General features: G+C 44.9%; 1 protein-coding gene across 1 annotated transcript in view; it reads right to left on the bottom strand.

Annotated features, from left to right (window-relative positions):
• Positions 1 to 707: 707 nt before the first annotated feature.
• MTCL1 (microtubule crosslinking factor 1) overlaps positions 708 to 21,394 on the bottom strand; it is a 100,611-nt gene continuing 79,924 nt past the window's right edge. Inside the window, exons 9-14 of the mRNA XM_054381607.1 lie at positions 20,442 to 20,609; positions 19,566 to 19,820; positions 12,477 to 12,782; positions 8,519 to 8,550; positions 4,564 to 6,124; positions 708 to 746 (exon numbers count right to left, since the gene is read on the bottom strand). Coding sequence (XP_054237582.1) covers positions 708 to 746; positions 4,564 to 6,124; positions 8,519 to 8,550; positions 12,477 to 12,782; positions 19,566 to 19,820; positions 20,442 to 20,609 — 2,361 coding nt within the window. The remainder of the gene's footprint in view (positions 747 to 4,563; positions 6,125 to 8,518; positions 8,551 to 12,476; positions 12,783 to 19,565; positions 19,821 to 20,441; positions 20,610 to 21,394) is intronic.

Here is a 21,394-nt window from a genome sequence, read left to right on the forward strand (position 1 = left end):
GAGGCAGCACTTCTTAGCCCAGACATTGAAAATGGGAAAAATTATTTCAGCTTCAATTTCAGGCTATTTCCTAAGCTAGGCTGTCAGCCATCATGGCTATGCCTATGTTAAAAAAAAAATCAATCAGTTTCTTGGCTCTGAGGTGGAGTGGATGATCACAACTCACATCTGCACTTCCCTCCATCCATGATCAAAACTGGGCTGGGAACAGCTTCATGAGCAAAAGTGGTCATCAGATATGGGCTGGTGATGGACCCCTTCCCAGCCCTCTCCATGGCCAGAGGGAATGTACCCTTTGGGCAGCTTGAAGCCCTGTGTAATGCCATGTATTTGTCAAAAAAAAAAAAAAAAAGTATTTATTATAAATCTGGATCCCTCCCCAGGATTTTTGCTTTTACTTTTATGCTGGGCTTACATTTTCTCAGTTTGGTAAAGTTTAACAAAATACCCCAACAGCATCAAGCTGGACCGAAGTGTGACCTCTCCATTGCCTGTGCTTGCTGCAGGAGATGGCAGATGGGCTCCTATCCTGAGGGCTTCCTGAATGTCACATAGAAAGAACCCCACAGGGATGCTGGGTGTGTATTGATACCTCTGGAGCTGTGGACATTTAGATCCCTTCGTTAACCCACAGGTGCAAACACGATTGCTTTCAGAAAGCTCTGGAAACAAGGTAGAAAGGACTTACAGCAGTGAGGCAGGCAGGGTTAGAGTCCCCAGGGGGTAGTTAATAAGACAGTTTGGTTCTGGACAGAACAGACAGAAAAGAAAAAGAAAGCAAGTAGGTTGGAAAAAAATGGTTTAATCATTTTTTTTTTTTAAGTGAAGATTTTCATGTCTCAGGAAGGAGTCTCCAGAGGTTATTACCCATTCAGATCATGTTACCACTAATAGTCAGGGAAACTAATAGTCACAAAGAAAAGATAAGCCACCAGCAGGAAAAGATATAGAAAGGAAGGAAGCAAACAAAACCAACCTTTTAGAACCCTAACACAGTCTCAGCAGTGGACATAGCATTAAACAAACCAAACATTTCTACTCAGGTGAGAAATCATCTCTCATCCTTTGCCTACCTTGAGTAGAGCTAGGGATAAACCTTGTTACTGTGAAAGAGGAATAAAGCTGCATTTCCTCCCCCCGCCCCCCCCTCTTTGATTTCAAGAGAGAATTTCTGCTTTGGAAATCATTAACAACTGGAAAGGTGACCAATATTTTGTGTTGCTTATGTTGCTCAGGTATGATGAAAGCCCTTTGCCCAACCCTTCTTCCATGTTCTCATTTAGCACTGATGCTGGATGGGAGATTCAGACTAAAGTCTGGAGAAGAGAAGGCTCCAGGGAGGCCTTATGGTGGGCTTTCAGTACTTAAAGTGGGAAAAGATGGGGACAGTCTTTTTAGCAGAGCCTGTTGTGACAGAACATGAGTTTGAGATTAGAGGGAGATTTAGACTAGATAGAAGGAAGAAGCTTTTTACAATGAGGGTGATAAAACACTTGAGCAGGTTGCCCAGAGAGGTATAGGATGCCTCATCCATGGAACCATTCCAGGCCAGGTTGGACTGGGCTCTGAGCAACTTGATCTAGTTGGAGATGTCCCTGCTCAGTGCAGAGGGTAGTGGACTAGGTGACCTTTAGAGATCCCTTCTATCCCAAATAATTCTATGATTTTATGATTCTATAAAAGACCTTTAATTCTGACAGCCCCATCCCTTCTTCTTAACATTCCCTCTCTGATGCTGAACTGTTCAGGACCATCTGCCCTCTCCTCCATGGATCATTTTGGGATAGTCCATACATACTGCTGTCTCCAGAAATGAGCCTGATCACTAGCCCAGGTCTGTCGTGCAACCTCTATGATTTACTCCCTTGCTAGTCATAGAAGAGAAACGTTCCTGCAGCTCTTATGTTAGCTAGATACTGCTAATCTGCATTTTTAATAGGAATAGTTATAAATCCCATGATAAGCAAGTAAGATAGTGGCTCAATGAATTAGCACTTAGTAGGCTACACTTGAATTTGCTTGTAAGCAGCTCTGGGCAAGTTAGAAATCATGAAGTTATTAGTACTCTGTATGCAAATACACTCCACCCCTCCATGCATATGTATGTAAATATGTGTGTGTGTGTATATATATGTATGAACTAGACTTAATATCTGCAGCAGGAACATGAAAGAAACTGTGTAACTAACCCACTCAAAACCTCCAGTGAAATGAAAGCCACCAAGAGGTGCTTCATGCGAGTCTACAAGTCATTAATCCACTGTGCCATGGGCGCAGAAGCAAGAAGGCTTTTGGTGGTAAGAAGGTCACTTGTCCTGGCCAGAAAGCAACAGGTGAAGAGGAAGCAGAACAGGGAACTGCAGAAGGGTGGCAGGGGCAGCCTCAAGCACAAGCTGTTTCCTCCAAGATCATCACCACTGAACTGCTGTGTCTGGCTTTGTACCAAGTGTGCTAAGTGTGTGGCCAGTGTAAGCCATAAACAACCCAGGGCACCTACAGAGTCTCAGCTTAGTGGTGGTTTTGTTTTCAGCAGCCAACCCACGCTCCATGAAGCACATCTTGTAGAGCATCACCTCACCTAGGAAAAGCTAAGCTCATTGTGTGAACAGCCACAACCTCCTTTTTCGATGCATATGATGGGACCACCCAAAGATCATAATGACCACAACAGTCATAACAACTGAGTAAAAGCTGCAAGGGAAAAACAAATCTTAACTCAACTTAACTTAAGCTCAGAACTCAAAAAACTAGGCAAAAAAAGTAGTGAGATTTTGCAAAGAGGAGCAATTTTCTGCCAGGATGGTGGTCAATGAGTTTTTGCTAAACAGCATTGACCCAAATCTCTCCATGCATCAAACTCAGGGCCCAACACTAGCTGATTTTGCCAACAGCAATTTGTGGTGATGTGGGATGCCACCCAGTGATGTGAGATGGCACCCCTTTGCTGCTACTTGAAATCTGCTGAGGCACTTAAAAGAAGCCACCACCTTCATATCATCATTTAAAAGATGCAGGGGGAAATCAAGAGTTTCCAGGGATGCCCTGAAGGCAAAGCTGAGTGGAAACGTGTGAGAGTACAACACACTTTCTAGTAAGGACTGATAGGACATCCCCAGCATTTCAACCTAAGGACAGAATACAAGGATAGCTACAAAAAGCCAAATAAATGAGGATGTTTCCCACTTTCATCCACTCTGAGTTTTGTGCACAAAGACCATTTTCATTCTCTGTTATTTAGAATGTCCAGGTAGTTTCTTTGTCACATGTACAAACTTCTCTACTTATATCTATTCAGACTGCACAGACCAAATACATCCTCAACTTTGCATCCTCTGAGGTAAAAAAAATCATGTCCTCTGAGCAGCACCTACAAAAGAGGAACTGATTGTCCACTGAGAACCACCCACTAGAGCAAGGCAAACTGCAGACCAAAAGTCTCAGCTCTTGGGTCCCCACAATTCCTTCAAGCCAAAAGTTGAGTTAGAAAATGGGGGTTGAACCATCTCTTGAGGATATCTGAGGCAGAAGTGGTAAAAGTCAGCCCAGTGAGACCAAGGTGGGATAGCTTGAGGCAAGGAGGAGCTGCTGCCCTGTGGCCTGGACCCACCAAAACATCAGGATGCTAAAGGGGCAGCATGGGGAGGAGAGGATGATGTGCTCCAACCCCTGCCATGGGGAGCAGCACTGACCAGCAACACTGGGCATAATTCAGCTCGGCATAATTCATAATAATATTGCTGGCCATAATTCAGCTTCTCCAGGCCTCCTTGGGGCAGCTCTCTCACGTGCACAAGGGTTCAGCAGAAACAGGAAGCTGAGGCCATGGTAACTGGAAGCTTCTGTCCATCATCACACCCTCTTGTTTGTTGAGTGCTCTAGCACATTACTGTACCAAATATTTGCTGAGACAGTTGATGATTGCTGACAGCAAAATATCAATAATGAGATCTTGAACCCCAGGAACTTACCCCAGCTGACTATGTTTCTTTCCTTATTCTTATTTTTGTGAGGCAGCAACACTCAGCACAAATTATTACTCCATGTAATCACATTCACAGACCTGAGCCAAACTTAACCAGATGCATCCAGAAAAGTCATCCTGGAGACCCTGAAATGTTGCTTCAGGGTATTGTAGAGACTACTTTTCACATAAACTTGTTCACACCCATGTCTACCTTTCCATCCGCCACAAAAGAGAGATTTACTCAACCGTGAAGTCCCTACAGCACGTGTAACATGTGGTGTGTTTTGTGACAGAAAGCCCTCATCCCAGTCATTCAGGGGACAACCATTTTTGTCCTGTAAAGGCATCTTTATCCTGTGAAGGATAAAGCTCTTCTGATGCTTTCAAGCCTGATAAGCCGTCAGGATAGAAACTCAATCCTTTAATGATTTCTTCAGTGACTAATCCAGTCCTTTCATGACTGGGACTCGCTGGTGGTGCCATGACAGGACTAGGATAGCCATTGGAAATACTCAGTAGGGCTGCTAGAGACCTCGAAATGCATTTGTTCAAAGAAGGGTGCATTTAGCTACGGGAGGAAGAACAAGCAAATTCGTTACCTCTATGGACCCTGGATCTACTTTGACAGTTTCTCCTGTGCTGTTGTCATTGCTAAGATTTGGTGGGCTGTGTGAAGGTAGCCTTCTCTCTTCCTTTAAGGCATGCTCCAAAAGTTTCTTATTCAAGATCCTGGCAGCATTTTCTGTGAGCGTGTACCCTGGAGGAGCAGATAAGTCCTGCCTGATACTTGTCACCTCAGTCCCGTCTTCCTTTTGTGCCTCTGTCCCCAGCCGGAGAGGACTGGGTGACCTGCCACGGGCATTTGGGCACGGCTCCTGCAACGAGCTCAGTTCTGCTCTGGGTTCTGCTGACCTGGACCGGCTGCTAGACCTGGGGCATTTTTGGAAGGTGTCGTGAAAGATGGGGCTATGGTCGATGATGTTGAACAAACTGGAGAGGCCATCGTTGATGGTGGTGTGGACAGGGCTCTCCCTTGTGGTGGTTGACCTAGCCCAAGCAGACTCACTGAATCCTTTCTGAGGTGTGCCAGGCAAGGTCCGGTTATTGGGCTGGTCTGGTTTGGGAAGGGCTTTTCTTTGCAGCTTTGGAGAGCCGTATTTGGGAGAGCAGCATGTGCGTTCAAACTTAGCCTGGACTTTTTCGATGACGGGAGTCACTTGCCTGCTTCTTATGCTTCTGGATGGTGACGAGACAGGCGTGGACCCCCCCTTTGGAGTCAGACACTTGTGTGGACTGCTGGTGATACTGCGCAGGGTTTCGGTCTGCAGGCCGACGCTGATGGTCTGGGTGGTCTGCGTCCCTGTCGTCCTCATCCCGTTGGTTTGACAGGCGGTGTCCTTGAACTGAGGTTCTGCTGAGCTCGAGTTGGAGCGGATGGCGTTACGGACAGAGAAAGCCACCTCCTTCATATCATCACTCATGTTTTTGGACATCTCCAAGCTGTGCAAGGGGGAGGCGAAACCTACAGTAGTGCAAAGAGGACGCTCGATGGGATGAAGACCCCCCTCCAGAAAATCCTTGTGATGTTTGGCCAGGTCACACGACCATCTCCCAAACACATCTGAGGAAGCACCTTTCGTCTCAGCGATGTTCCCCATGGCTTTGGTCACAGAGAAGAGGAAATCCGGCTCGGCCTGGTGCTTCCCTTCGCTGCCAGCTATCACTGAGTTATCAAACCTACGCACAACCGGGGGGCTGTGGAAGACCCGAACTCCCATTTTCTCAGTTACGCTGTGACTCCTTGTCGGCTGCTTCTGGCAGTGCTCCGGGCTGGTCATGGTGTTAGTTGTCATGGTGACACTGGTGGTGAGGTACCATGATGATGCCTGAAAGGGATCTGAAGGAGGATCATTCCCAGCTTTCCCCATTTCTGTCCTTTCTGCCCAGCCTTCTGCAGGCTTCTCAGTGGCCCCACCATGGTTCCTAGCATTACTGTAATCCCAGTTTTTGTTGAATTCCTCAATGTATTTCAGGTCATCAGGAGACAGGGGAGGGGTTATGTCATCTTTGCTGTTGGATAAAGGCAAGTTTTTTTCTGGTAGAAATGGAGAAATATCCATCAGGCGCTGAAATTCCGACATGGAAGAGACAGACATTGCCCTGGAGAGGGGAACACAAATTAGTTACTACATGGGCTCAGAAACTCTTATTTTCAGCAGCAAACTAACTCAGGAAACCCAACTTTCAGTACCTGCTTATATACAAAACCACTTCAGTCCTCCCTTTGGTTAAAGTTCCCTTTTGCTACAGAATCATACAATACCAGGTTTGAAGGGACCTCAAGGATCATCTGGTCCAACCCTTCTTGGGACTAACCTTTAAAGCAGCTGTGCAATGTCAGCATTCCTGATGTGTCATTAAAAGCACCAAGTGATTTATTGATGGCTGTTCATTTACTGCTCTCATATGGATTACTGCTTGGAAAATGCCTGAAATATGGAGTGGTAGGATGCCTTTCAGAAATACATCATTCACAGAAAATGAGTGCTTGTGACGAGCCAAGCAGGATTCTTGGCCTTCCTGTATTTTACTCGTTGGTGCAAATGATGGGCATCCACCTGAGTTGTTCTGCTGCTTCATTTTAAGTAGAAATCAAACAAAAAAAAGAAGCTTTCTGAATGAGACTACTCAAACATGCCTGTGTTTAGTCATCAGGGGAGACCTTCTCGCTCTACAACCACCTGAAAGGAGGCTGTAGAAAGGCGGGTGTTGGCCTCTCCTTCTAAGTGATAGTACAAGAGAAAATAGGCTCAAGTTGCACCAGAGGAGACTTAAGTTGGACATTAGGAACAATTTCATCCTTGAAAGGGTTCTCAAGGCCTGGAACAGGCTGCTCAGGGCAGTGGTAGAGTCCCCATCCTTGGAGGGATTTAAAAGCCATGTAGATGTGGTGCCGAGGGACATAGTTTAGTGGTGGACTCGGCAGTCCTGGATTAACAGTTGGACTCGATGACCTTAAAGGTCTTTTCCTTCCAAAAAAAATTGTATGATTATCAAGGTTGGTTCAATAAGGAAACTCAGGGTGGGCAAGGGTTCAGCAGGGAATGGGTTTTATATATCAGTGATCTGGAGGATACAGGAGAATCACAGAATCAATAAGGTTGGAAAAGACCTCAAGGATCATCAGGTCCAACCTGTCACCCAAGACCTCATGACTACTAAACCATGGCACCAAGTGCCACATCCAATCCCCTCTTGAACACCTCCAGGGATGGTGACTCCACCACCTCCCTGGGCAGCACATTCCAACGTCTAACACCTCTCTCTGTGAAGAACTTTCTCCTCACCTCCAGCCTAAACCTCCCCTGGTGCAGCTTGAGACTGTGTCCTCTTGTTCTGGTGCTGGTTGCCTGGGAGAAGAGACCAAGCCCCTTCTGGCTACAACCTCCCTTCAGGTAGTTGTAGGCAGCAATGAAGTCACCCCTGAGCATCCTCTTCTCCAGGCTAACCAATCCCAGCTGCTTCAGCCTCTCCTCGCAGGGTTTGTGTTCGAGGCCTCTCACCAGCCTCACTGCCCTTCTCTGGACATGTTCAAGAGTCTCAATGTCCTTCTTAAATTGAGGGGCCCAGAACTGGACACAGTACTCGAGGTCCAGCCATCACATGGTGAGTTTTCAATCAAGGCCACCAGCTGCAGTTAGGGTGCATCTGTATCAGGGAGTTCAAGTGACATTAGGAGTGTGGCTTTGAAGTGAGGCTCCTATTCAAATGCTCTGGTTTGCTTCAAGGAACAATCCTAAAGAGCATGGGCTGAATTCCTTTGGGACAGAAGCAAGCTGGAAGACACTCTCCAAAAGCAGAATTTATACACTTGAGGCTTAGGTGGATAGTCAACCCATGGGGTCATACCAGAACTAACCCAGAGCAAAATATTCTGGCATGCAGGGGCATGTTTAGATGTAATGTTTAGTGACATGGTTTACAGGATCACAGGATGTTAGGGTTTAGAAGGGAACCTCTGGAGATCTTAGAGTCAAACCCCACTGCCAGAGCAGGACCATAGAATCTAGTGCAGGTCACACAGCAACATATCCAGACAGGTCTTGAAAGTCTCCAGAGAAGGAGACTCCACAAATTCTCTGCGAAGCCTGTTTGGTGGTGGACTTGGCAGTGTGGGGTTAACAGCTGGACTCGATGATCTTAAAGTCTTTTCCAACCCAAATGATGAGTCTATGATTCTATGTCAGGTCTTCAGCACCAGGTGTTTTCCTCCACATATTGGTGTCTACAGGTCTGAAATACTTGGTAAAGTAGGTACAGCCTTCTGTATAAGCTGCAGCTTCATGCACTTGCATAAGGTTTCATCTTTGTGCACCACAGCTGAATGTGGCCCATGTCCATCAGAGCACAACAGAAGCATACTGAGACAAAATAATCGCTGGATAAATCCATTAATCTGGTTCATAGGCATTTTAGGAGGAACCAGGGCTATGCTGCGGGTCTGTGGCTTGGGCTCCAGAGATCTCTAGAACTTTCCCTGTAAGTTTTACTCACCTTTGAAGGTTTCCTTTGTGTGTCTCTTCCTCCTGAAGAAAAAGAGAAACAAACAGGGTAAGTTATCTCTAAGCATGTTGGTGGCATTAGCGGGGGGTCATATTGCCATTCACTTCTCGTTAGCTGCTCATTAGTGTGTTTATCTCTAAAAAGGGGCTGATTCTCCCTCTGAAGGAATCTGAATTCCTTTGTACACAGGCAGCAGAACAGACAATCCCACATGGACAACAACTGCACAGGGAAAGCCCCTGTGTGAAATCTACAACAGCTCCGAGCTTTCATAGTCCTGTGCAATCACAACTGGAAGCTGCAGATGGACTTTTTCCATATGTTTTCCTGTGTGTACAATATCTTGGTTTGGATCATATAGCTGTGAGTAAATCTGTTCTGTGGAGCTAATCTGCTTTATGCCAGAGACCTGGCTGTGCTGAAATAAGAAATAGAATCATAAAATCAAGGAATTGTTTTGGTTAGAAGAGACCTTCAGGGTGACTGAATTCAACCGTTAACCCAGCCTTGCCAAGAGCCCCACTAAACCATGTCCCTCAGCACCATATCTACACACCTAAATCCCTCCAGGGATGGGGACTCCACCAGTTCCCCGGACAGCCTGTTCCAGGCCTTGACAACCCTTCAGGAAAGTGTCTAATCTAATGTCTAATCCCAGTGTCTAATCTAAACCTCCCCTGGGACAACTTTGAGGCTATTTCCTCTTGACCCATCACTTTTTCCTTGGGAGAAGAGACCAGTCCCCACCTCATTACAACCTCCTTTCAAGCAGTTGTAGAGAGTGAGAAGGTCCTTTGACATAAGATTGAATTATGAGTTCTCTAGGAACCAGCAAATGCCCCAGCTGAAGCTCATTAACCTAGCTATATTATATCTGTGTGTAGATCACTACTTGTTTCATGAGGACAATACCTACAGCTTGCTAACAGCATTAAGATGTTGTTATAGTGATTATTTCCCTCTGACAATTCCCATAATGAGTTGTTTTCTTAATAGATACTTCTGAAGCAATTGCTCTACAGTTATTTTTTCAACTGTTTGCTTCTATTTCTAATAAATTTTAGGGAATGCAAAATCTAATCAGGAAAATAAAGAGTATTGGTAGCTATTAATTTTATTTGGCCTCAAGAACTCAAGGACATGACTAACACAGAAGTGGATTTCCAGTTGTGACTATTTAAAAGGAGTACCTCTTAACTCACAAATACCTTTCTGGTATTTATCCAGAGTCAGAGTTAAAATGTGGAGTAAATTGACCCTCCTTGCTTTCACTCTGTTGGCTTCAGTGGAGTTACTGCCAAGAAAATCTGATCTAACTGAATGGAGCATGAGGTTGAAGCTTGGATTCTAGATCCTTTGTTGCCCTTCATTGGAGGTGCTAGAGTGTCCAAAGAATTGCAATGAAGATGGTGAGTCATCTTCTGAGGAGCCACTGAGGGAACTGGAGCTGCTTAGTCTGGAGAATAGGAGACTGGGGGGAGGAGACCTTCTCTCTCTCTGCAACTACCTGAAAGGAAGTTGGAATCAGATGGGGGTTGGTCTCTTCTCCCTAGTAACAAGCAACAGGACAAGAGGAAACAGCTTCAGACTGCACCAGGGGAGGTTTAATTTGGACATTAGGAAAAATTTATTCCCCAAAAGGTTCATCAAGCCCTGGAAGAGGCTTCCCAGGGCAGTGGTGGATTCCCCATCCCTGGAGGGATTTAAAAGCTGTGTAGATGCGGTGCTGAGGGACATGGTTTAGCAGTGGACTTGGCAGTGCTGGGTTAATAGTCGGACTGGATGATCTCAGAGGTCTTTTCCAACAAAAAGAATTCCATAATTCTATGATTCCATGATTAACTTCTACTGCTGTTAGTACCACAAAGAAAATGCAGTGGAGAGGAACTGTCAGCAGGCTGCAGCTGTCTCTGTGCATCCTCAGATCAGTTATTCATTAAACTCCAATCAGTTCTGCTTCAGCAAACCCTCTGTGGGGAAATGGCTCTGCCAAGGTTTCACTAAATCATGCTTTGAAGGAAAGAAGCTATCAAATACCACCAAGGACCAAATTTTGCTGCCAACACACTTGTTGATGGTGGCAATATCTGAAAATCAGGAAAGGGAAGAGATACTTCCTTTCTGAAATATCAGGTTGAGCTTGAAGGGAAGACAACATGAATCAAAATTAAACACAAAACACAGAACCTGTCACTGGTACTAACATTCCTCATTGAGCACTTGGACCTGTATAGAATAAAAGTTAAGAAATAATAAAGATGGGATCCTGAGTGACAGCCATACAGTTGTGGAAAGAAAACTGGAACACAGGTATCTTAACATGTAAGGATGCTCACATTTCTTCCCCCTCTTAATCTTTTTTTCTCTTCTTCTCAAAGAACTTGATTTCCCAATCCTTTAGGTGAGTAACAATATTGTACAATCTCCAAGAGATGTTTGGGTCAAACTTTCACAAGCACTCATGCTCCAGTCAAGTCTTAACCTGGTCCTGTAAGAAGCTTGAGATCCAACATGTTGACAAACTTTTCTTCCTTAGGGGTCAGACTCTCAAGCCTGAGTACATATATACATTTTCTGGAGAAAAGAAGGATGAAGGGAGAACTTCTGACTCTACAACTACCTGAAAGGAGGTTGGAGTGAAGTGGGGGTGATGGAATCAGAGAATCATAGGATGGTAGGGGTTGGAAGGGACCTCTGAATATCAGAGTCCAATCCCCCTGCACCAAATGAGGATCACCTAGAGCAGGTCACACAGGAATGCATCCAGACAGGTCTTGAAAATCTCTAGAAAAAGAGACTCCACACCCTCTCTGGGCAGCCTGTTCCAGTGCTTCACCACCCTTACAGTAAAGAAGTTTCTTCTGATGTTGAGGTGACCCTTCCTGTGTTCCTGTTTGTATCCCTTGCCCCTTGTCCTATCACAGGATACCGTCTCTTCTCCATATAACAAGTTACAGGACGAGATGAAATGGCATCAAGTTGTACCAGGGAAGGTTTACATATTGGATATTAGATTTGGATATTAGAAGAAGCTTTTTCACTGAAAGGGTTCTTAAGCCCTGGAACAGACTCCTCAGGGAGGTGGTTGAAAAGATACAGAGATGTAGTGCTGAAGGACATGGTTTAGCACCAGACTTGGTAAAGGTAGATAGTGGTTGGACCTGATGATCTTAAAGTTTTTTTCCAACTGAAACGATTCCATGATTCTATGATCTTTTACTGGGAAGCTCCTGCTTCCCTATTTGCTATTATGTGTATACTCAGTCAATACCTACCTGCCCAGAGCACAAGCTGGATGTCTAACCCATGTGCAGAAGTCTGCAGTGGTGCAGATTTTAGCAGGACACAGCCTAGATTCACTGTGGCCCAACAGCATCTCTCAGTACTGCTTTTTACATCTTCAAGGTGTGATCTCAGGGGAGATACTTTGCTGATGAAGAGTAACTTGGGGTTTTTAACAACTCATCTCACTCATGCTTATCTATTTAAAAGGCAACAACAATGAAACAACCTTAAGTGCCTGCTCACTGCAGGAGGCTTGGACTAGGTGACCCTTCCAACACAAACCATTCCATGATTCTTTGAAGTGCCTCTCTACAGCACTTACAGTTTTATTAACAAAATGCAGCCCATCTTTCCTCACATACACATCTGGAAGAGATTGAAGACCTTCTAAACCAGTATGTTGTGCCAAACATAGCTGTCACCCATAACAAGAATGATACCACAAGCTGAGGTAATCTTTGGGACTTTTAGGCTGGCTCCCAGTTTCTCAGGTGATTGACACTGGTCTAAGCAGCTCATAACAAGGAAAGAAATCTGGTCCACACCAAATTCACTCAAAACAGTGCTTGTGACCCAATATCTCACTTCCTGCAGCGGGGATGTTGCACCAGATCTGACACAGGAGACAACACAACGGCTCGATAAAAGGCAGAAGAGCTCATACTTCCATTAATCCGGTCAGGAATTTCTCGCGCTCGGGCTGCCGGGACCGGTGCTCGTCAGACTCATCAGGGGAATCGAGAGACAGTGACTCCAGAAAGAGGTTCTCTGTGGCACTGCACCGGTCGCTCTCCTTCAGCTTGGACAGTGACCTGTCATCAAACTGAATGGTGTCTGAATCAGAGTAGGATCTCGAGCCCATCGGACGAGGCACGTGGAGGTTCCCCTGGGCTGTGAATGCACGATGGTTGTTCTCCTTCTGGTCACACAGAAAACCGCCTCCTCTCCGTGGGCTCACTTCTTTCTGGAGCTGGAGACAAGGAAAAATAAAAGGAACAGGAGTTATGGGTGTAGTGTGTAGCATTCTGCAAAACTCATCCTTCCCCAGGAGCCAGGCACCACGAGATCACCACCTGGCTCCAGGGATGTCAGCTTTGCTCTACTGGCCCTTCCTCAAAAGGGGGATGTCTTGAGAACTTTGATGCTATTACTTGTGGGGTTTTGAGTGATAGGACTCTGGAATAGGCTGCCCAGTGAGGTTGTGGATGCTTCCTCCCTGGAGGTTTTCAAGGCTGGGTTGGATGAGGCTTTGACCAGCAGAGTCTGGTTGAGAGGTGTCCTTGCCCATGGCAGGGGCATTGGAACTAGATGATCTCTAAGGTCCCTTTCAACCTAAGCCATTCTATAAATCTATATCTATAATTAAATATTTATACCTATACCTATAATCTAAAATTATAGAGGATACATCAGAGCTATTAACTTTACACAGTGCAAATGCTGGGTGAAAAGAAAGTGAACCTTTAGTGAAAGTATCCACCTTAAAATCAGATGATGTGATCAACTTCTCCTTTTAGTTGTAAATACAAAGGGATAGGTGAAGTATTTTGGGCCCCTCACTCCAAGTAGGATGTTGAGATGCTAGGGCATACGCAGAGAAGGGCAACAAAGCTGAGGAAGGGTCCAGAGCACAGGTCTTGTGAGGAGCATCTGAGGGAACTGGGATTGTTTAGCCTGGAGAAAAGGAGGCTCAGGGGAGACCTTCTGGCTCTCTACAACACCCTGAAATGAGGTCGTAGTGAGGTGGGTGCTGGTCTCTCCTCCCTAGTAACTAGGGATAAGATGAGTAGAAATGGCGTCAGGTTGCACCAGGGAAGGTTTAGGTTGGATATTAGGAAAAAATTCTTCACTGAAATAGTGGTCAGGCATTGGAAGAGGCTGCCCAGGGAGGTGGTGGAGTCACCATCCCTGCAAGTGTTCAAAAATCTTGTAGACTTGGCGGTTTAGGACACTTAGAGGACATGGTTGTGTTGGGTGTTGGGTCGATGTTTGGACTTGATAATCTTAGAGGTCTTTTCCAACCTTAATGAATCTATGACTCTAAGTAAGTTGATATTTTTGAAATGAATGACAGCAGGAATCTGAGGAACGACTCTGATGTGTTATTGGAGCAGGGTGCTATGATTAGTGACAGTCACCTGCAAATGCAAGACCCTGAACACTGAGAACCTACAGAATGTATTATTTTAAGCTTCCAGCACCTTGGGAAAATAAATAGATGGTTTATTACCTAATGGAGAACAAAGCTTTCTAGGTCCCAAGTGATGAAATTTGCAGAGGGAAATAAGGGAGAGTTTTGTTTGATTGAAGTCTGACAAGAAGGGACCAGATCTTGATGGTACACCAAAAATCAGAAAACTGCAGCAGAGAGGGTTCAGCAGTGTTCACAACTGGGAGCTGATAGGAGAAGATGAGGGAAAGATTGGTGCAAAGAGTAATGGAGAACAATTCTGGTGTTCCTAAGGAGTGACAAACTAAAGTCTTGCCTGTGGTTTGACTTGATCTTAAAGGTCTTTTCCAACCAAAATGATTCCATGATTCTGTGATTAAAAGGAGATAATTTCAGGTATCCCACAAAGGTAGGGACTGGAAGATATATTTCAAGAGATCCTAGAGTCCATTCTCCAATATAGGAAGGACATGGACCTGATGGAGAGGGTCCAGAGGAGGGCCACGAGAATGATCAGGGGGTTGCAGCTGCTACGAGGACAGACTGAGGGAGCTGGGGTTGTTCAGCCTGGAGAAGAGGAGGCTCTGGGGAGACCTAAAGGCAGCCTGCCAGTATCTGAAGGGGGCCTACAAGAAGGATGGAGAGAGACTGTTTACAAACGCCTGTGGGGATAGGACAAGTGGCAATGGCTCCAAACTAGAAAACAGTAGATTTAGATTGGATATCAGGGACAAGTTGTTTACTATGAGGGTGGTGGAATACTGGAACAGGTTGCCTGGGGAGGTGGTTGGGGCCCCATCCCTGGAGATATTTAAAGTGAGGCTTGACAGGGCTTTGGGCAACCTGATCTAGTTGAGGATGCCCCTGCTGACTGCAGAGGGGGTTGGACTAGATGACCTTTGGAGGTCCCTTCCAACCCAGACCATTCTATGAATCTATAATTCTATGATTCTATATGAGCAAGATCCAAAGCAAGGAAAAATGGTTATTACAATTTCTCTGTCTACATAGTTCCCATTGCAAGCCTTTCCATGATGATGATCTGGGAACCTTTATGAGAAATCAGTACAGATACTGCCTCACTCTCTGGCCCTCAGAGGTGACAGGAGAATTAAAATGGGGAAATACCAGCCTTGACTTTTCAAGAGCTACTAATGATTTGGAATCCTAAAGTGTTTACACCTGTAAAGACACAATTTTTCATACAGGTGATTTTTGTGGGTTTAAATATTTTGTTGTTGTTGTATTTGTGGGTTTAATTATTTGGAGGTGTGGGGTTAAATATTCAGGATTTTTTTTTTGGTGGATTTAAATATTTGGAGGGCTTTTTTTGGGTTTAAATATATAGGTTTTTTTTCATGGATTTAACTATTTGGAGGGGTAAGGTTGTGCGTTAAATAATTTGGGTTTTTTTTGTGGATTTATAGTTATTTGAGTTTGCTTTGTTTTTTTTTTTTTGGTGGGTTTAAATACTTGTTGTTTGTTTATTTATTTATTTGGTGGCTTTAATTATTTGTTTTAAATATTTGCCAGCACTCTTCATGCACAATTAGCTGTAGGAGCAGAGCAGAGGGAGATTCTCTAAGGGAAAACAAAGTGACAGTGTACTTAAAAGGGAAAAAATAAAAAAGCAACTTTGAGCTCTGAGAAAAGTAGGTCAACATTTTTTTTTCATGTGAGAGCAGTATTCCCATACCCAGAGAAAAAGTATTTTATATATTTTATACATTGTTGGGACCTTCCCCCTTCCCATATGTGTATTATTCAGGAGCTGTGTGAAAGCAGACAGGCGAAAAACATGAGCATGAAATTTGGCACACGTGCTCCTGCTATCTCTTAGACTCTGTGTTTCAAACATACACACTGGAGTAGTCTCCTCATCCTCTACATATTGCCATACATGGAATACACACAGAAAAGCCCTGGGGAGAAGGACTTTGGAGATAAACTAATTGCTTCCATATAAAGCAGAGCACGACTGCAGTCCAAGAGGATATTCAGCTAAAAGCCTGCAAATATTTGGAAGCTTCCCATCACCCAGGAAAATGTTTAATTGTAAGCAAAGATGCAGTTATGAAGCTTTGCCGGCAAGTAGCCACGATTTCAAATGCTACTTCTGGTCATCCTTGAAAAGGAGGCTGAGAGTAGACCTTCTCATTTTCTACAACTCCCTGAAAGGAGGTTGGAGTGAGGTTGGGGTTGGTCTCTTCTGTCAAGTAACAAGTGATAGGATGAGAGGAAATGGCCTCCAGTTGCACTAAGGGATATTTAAATTGGATGTTAAGGGGAAATTACTTCACTGAAAGCGTTCTCAAATACTGAAGCAGACTCCCCAGGGGACTGGTTGAATCCCAATCCCAGGAGGTGTTTAAAAGAGGCAGAGATGTGATGCTGAGGGATATGTCTTAGCGCCAGCCTTGGCAGAGTCAGTTAATGGTTGGACTCAATGATCTGAAAGGTCTTCTCCAATGAAAATGAATCTATGATTCTATGATCTAGTCCTCTGAAATGAGCTTGATATAATATTTTTTATTTCCCCCATCTCTTGCTAATTCTAAGTACAACTCTGTTGTACAGCAAATACTTAGTCGAAACATAGAGCTCTCAGAGTAGTAACAGAGGAAATCAGCTCTAGGACTAGTTAAGAGCTATTTTGTTGGCCCTCCCAAGATGACACTAAGAGATTATGTTAAGTTTAATGAGAATTGAAGGCTAGGTGACATTAACAGGAATTTCTCTGTTGCTTCCTTCAATGTGCCCCATTCCCAGGGAATAGAAAAATGCAGTTTTGAACCAGGTTAAGTCCCTGGAGCTATTCAGGATACACTGAGGAGATTGATATTAAAACATACAGTTCACAGGTCCAGCAGCATAAACATCCAAAGAGATATCAATGACCCCATGTGTCCACATCCTTTCTATACTGGGACATGTCCTGAAGGTTATTTAATTCCCATCATGCATCAAGAATCCACAGAATGCAGTTTGGCCACTGAAACTCAACAGGTTGAAACCAGCGCAGTCAAGCTATAGAGAACTCAGCAGCTTGTCCTACTGAACTCTGGAAACCAGGTAATTTGGGTGAAGCCTTCCTACCTCACAGGTGTTGGTGTTTTCCCTTAGTAGATGTGTGTGATGGTTTGAAACTGTCTTTTTTATTTTTCCTTGCAAAGTCAGAACAGAGAAAGTGAAAGACTGTAAATAAGTCACTATTGGGTGTAAGAAAGCAAAATAACGATTGTTCTAAACACTTCCATTGGATAGATAGAAATGTTTAAGAACTATTACCCAAAACAAAGTAGGCACTCTGCACATTCTGCGTTCGGCAGTGGGGGCAGTTGCTGGGCTGTCTGGTTGCTGTTTTCTTCTTCTCTTCTGGCTGAAGATAACACGTACTGACCTTGGCAGCTAAGTTAACAACTTTCTGCTCTAACTAACTCTGCTTTCTGTCCAAGGGGGCCTAGGGGGAAGCTCCTGGGAGAGGGAGGCCCCTTTGGGAAGGGTCCCCTTGGGGGGAAGCAAAGGGAGATTGGTTGTGCTTTTCTGTTGATTGTATATATTTGTAAATGTTGTGAATTTTGTATATTTGTACATACTCATTGCATTTCATCGTAGATTGTAGATTCTGCTTGTAAATACAGCTTTCATTTGCTTCCAGACTGGGCTAGCCTGGTTATTGTCGGTGGGGGGGGAATTTCAGCTCACACTGACACAATGTGCAATTGGACTGCAACAAGCTACATGAAGCAAACACAACCCCCCTCAGATAAATGGGAAATTAAAAAAAAATCAGACTAACCTTTTTTGATGTTTTTAAATTTAGGAGCTCAAAAATAACCTCTTGTGGTCTGGAAAACTTTCATATCAGTCACTGTCCACTCAGACCTCCACTATTAGCCGGGATTTTAGACCTATCTGTAGAGCACAGGATTTTCCCAAGTGCTTCTCTGTGGGTTTAACAGCCATGGCTCAAACTGAGGTTTAGTCTTGCACTCATCATATTTATAGCCTGGTGTCTTTCCTTTAGCTTGTTGTTGCACATGAGACACAAACAAAGAAACCTTTCCAGAAAGTAGTCATGAGGCTGGGAGATCTTACTATGGCCTTTCAATACTTTGAGGGTGCATAAAGATGGGGACAATCTTTTTGAGCGTGGCCTGTTGTGACAGGAGAAGGGGTGATGGCTTTAAAATGAAAGATTCAGATGAGAGAGAAGGAAGAAATTTTTTACACTGAAGGTGGTGAGACACTGGCCCAGGTTGCCCAGAGAGCTGGTAGAAACTGCAGTACTGGAAACATTCCAAACCAGGCTTGGCTGTAAGCAACCTGATGTAGTTGAAGCTGTCCCTGCTTACTGAAGAAGGGGCTGGACTAGATGACTTTTAAACGTCCATTCCAATCCAACCATGCCATAATTCTAAGTTTCACCAGGCTGTCATCAACTTAACCTGTGAAGCCACTTGTGCTTCATTCAAGTGCAGTGCTTCCTAGAAGAGCACACACAAATCTGGTGCCCTTCCATCTCTGATATCCTAAGGACAGAAAGTGTTCAGTTAACTGAAGAGCCACAATTTGTTATTCTCACTTTTCCAGGAACCCATGACTCAGAGATGAACAATAAAAATGGAATATTAACTCTCCCTCATTAAACTTTTTATTTTCTCTGTGGCTTCCAGCTGGATAATAAATTCATTAGGCATAATTTGTCTCCAAGACTAAGCAGATGAAAGTATGAATAGGCATGAAAAACAAGGCATGCAGTTACCAGATTTGCAAATGATAGCAGAGACATGGACAAAATGCAGGTGACAAAGGTCAGTAGTGTCTTCTGAATGTTTATTATTGATAGCTGCTTATTTGTTTACAGTCAGAGCTCTGCATGGTGAAGCATTGGAACAGGCTGTCCAGGGAAATGGTGGAGTCACTGTCCCTGGTGGTGTTCGAAAAATGTGTAGACATGGCACTTTGGGACATGGTTTAATGGCCATGGTGGTGTTGGGTTAATGGTTGGACTCCATGATCTTAGAGGTCTATTCCAACCAAAGTGATTCTATTTTCAATATTAACCCCCAGGTTCCTTTGCTAGAGAAAAAGAATCCAGTTGAGACTGAGCAGTCAGAGCAGCTGCATCTTTATGGCTGATTCACAGATGAAGAGACTTTTGGCAGGAAGCTGTATGTCAAACCTTGAATAACCCTGCGTGTGGGATTGAGTGCTTCAGCACAAAGAGGTGCACAAAAGCTTTCAAACAGAAGGAATCGATATGACTCTGTCTGCCCAGGGTAATTGAATCGAGGCAGGAAATGGCCTTTAACCTGGAGCTGATTTCTCATAAGTGGTCTTTTATAGGGCTTATGAGCATTTTCCTTTTACTCCCTTGTGCATGCAAATTGTTTTGGAGCATGAGAAACATTGATGCAGCCAAGGAAGCAAAATTGTTCCTGTGCTGCCTCTTAGTACAGTTTCTTGACTTTGGTCTGAGTGTACTAATTGTGTGATACCTCATATGTGCTGCCAGTCACTGCTTATCCCAAGGTGACTCCTTATCCCAAGGTGACTCCCTGTCCCAAGGTGACTCCTTACCTGCTCTATCCGCCTGAGCAGCTCCTTCTTCTGTCGCTCCCATTCTCGCCGGTCTCTGTCAAGCCTGTCCAGGAGCTCCACCTTCTCCCGGTTCCAGTTCTTCTCATTGTGCTGGATTTGCCAGCGAAGGTCCATCACTACACTATGACTCTCAGCCAGAAGTTTCTTGTGCTCCTCTCTCTCCCTTTTAAAGGCTCCCTTTGCATCAGAAGCGAGGCCTGTTTCTCCTGAGGTGTTCTCACTCTTTCCTTCTAGCTGGAATTGAAATAAAATATTACAAGGCCATTAAACATTCTATGATTCTAAGATCAAGATGTCATTAAATGGCTTGAGTTGGAAGGGACCTTAAAGATCATCTAGTTCCAATCCCCCTGCCATGGGCAGGGACAGCTCCTGTTAGGACCAGGTTGCTCAAAATGCCAATATATACAGACACCCACATGTCCCATTACTGCAGCTGATACCAAGCCAACTCTTTGGAGAAAATACAGCAAGAAGAGGTTCATTTCCTTTGTCCTCACCTATGTTATACAGTACCGATTCCATGAGCACTCATGCTGGAATCCAAGAGGCAACTCAAGGGGCAAAGCTTCAGTCAAACTTCACGGGGGGCTTTCAGGCATCAGGGTAAAATCATAGAATCATACGATTGTCAGGGTTGGAAGGGACCTCAAGGATCATCTAATTCCAGCCCCCCTGCCACAGGCAGGGACACCTCACACTAGATCAGGTTGCTCAGAGCCACATCCATCCTGACCTTAAAAACTTCCAGGGATGGGGCTTCTACCACCTCCCAAGCCTTAGGCTGTCTTTGGCTCCCTGTTTCACTAAGCACCTCAGCCATTCTTTACTGGTGTTGGTTGTGGAGGACATTACCTGCTGGAGGTGACACTTCAGCTCAGTCAGTTCCACCTCCCAGGCTGCCCTGTGCAGGGCGTACTGCTGCTGGAGGCCATGGCGCTCGCGCTCCTCCTCCCGCAGCTCCGAGCGGAACTCATCCAGCAAAGCCTTCAGAGCATTCAGCAGCTTCCGATTCTCACTTGCCTGTCACAACAAAGCAAAAGATGTTGACATTGGATGGCTTCAGCCTCCACTTTCATTTTTTAGGAGGCAAAATGTGCTGCAAGCCCACTGCATGCAACAGAAACTGTCTGGCCTAACTTTTGCATGAGAACGCTAAGAACAGCAATGCCTTCTCTGTCTGCTGCTGCCCAGGGAAGCGGTAAAGGCACCATCCTTGGAGGTATTCAGAGAAGAGTCCAAAGAAAGGGAATGAAGCTGGTGAGAGGTCTAGAGCACATGTCCTATAAGGAGTGGCTGAGAGACCTGGGGTTGTGTAGTTTGGAGAAAAAGGAGGTTGAGAGGAGAGCTGCTCACTGTCCACAGCTCCCTGAATGGAGGTTGTAGCAAGGTGGGGGTCAGTCTCTTCTCCCAGGTAACAAGCAACAGGATGAGAGGAAATGGCCTCAAATTGCACCAGGGGAGGTTTAGGTTGGACATTATGAACAATTTCTTTGCTGCAAGTGTTGTCAAGCCCTGGAAGAAGCTGTACACAACAATTTAAATAATTTTCACAGTATCCCAGCGTGGTGGGGGTCGGAAGGGAGCTCTGGTGATCACCCAGTCCAACCCCCCCCTTTTAAATCAGGGTCACCCACAGCAGGTTGCCCAGGAGCACGATATCCAAGTGGGTTAACAATCTTGTCAGAGAAGGAGACACCGCAACCTCTCTGGGCAGCCTGCTCCAGGGCTCCAGTACCCTCACAGGAGAGAATTTTTTCCTCATGTTCAGATGAAACTCCCTGTGATCTAGTACGTGCTCATTGCCC

This window comes from Indicator indicator, chromosome 6, assembly GCF_027791375.1.
Source record: "Indicator indicator isolate 239-I01 chromosome 6, UM_Iind_1.1, whole genome shotgun sequence".
In the NCBI taxonomy this organism is placed as follows: domain Eukaryota; kingdom Metazoa; phylum Chordata; class Aves; order Piciformes; family Indicatoridae; genus Indicator; species Indicator indicator.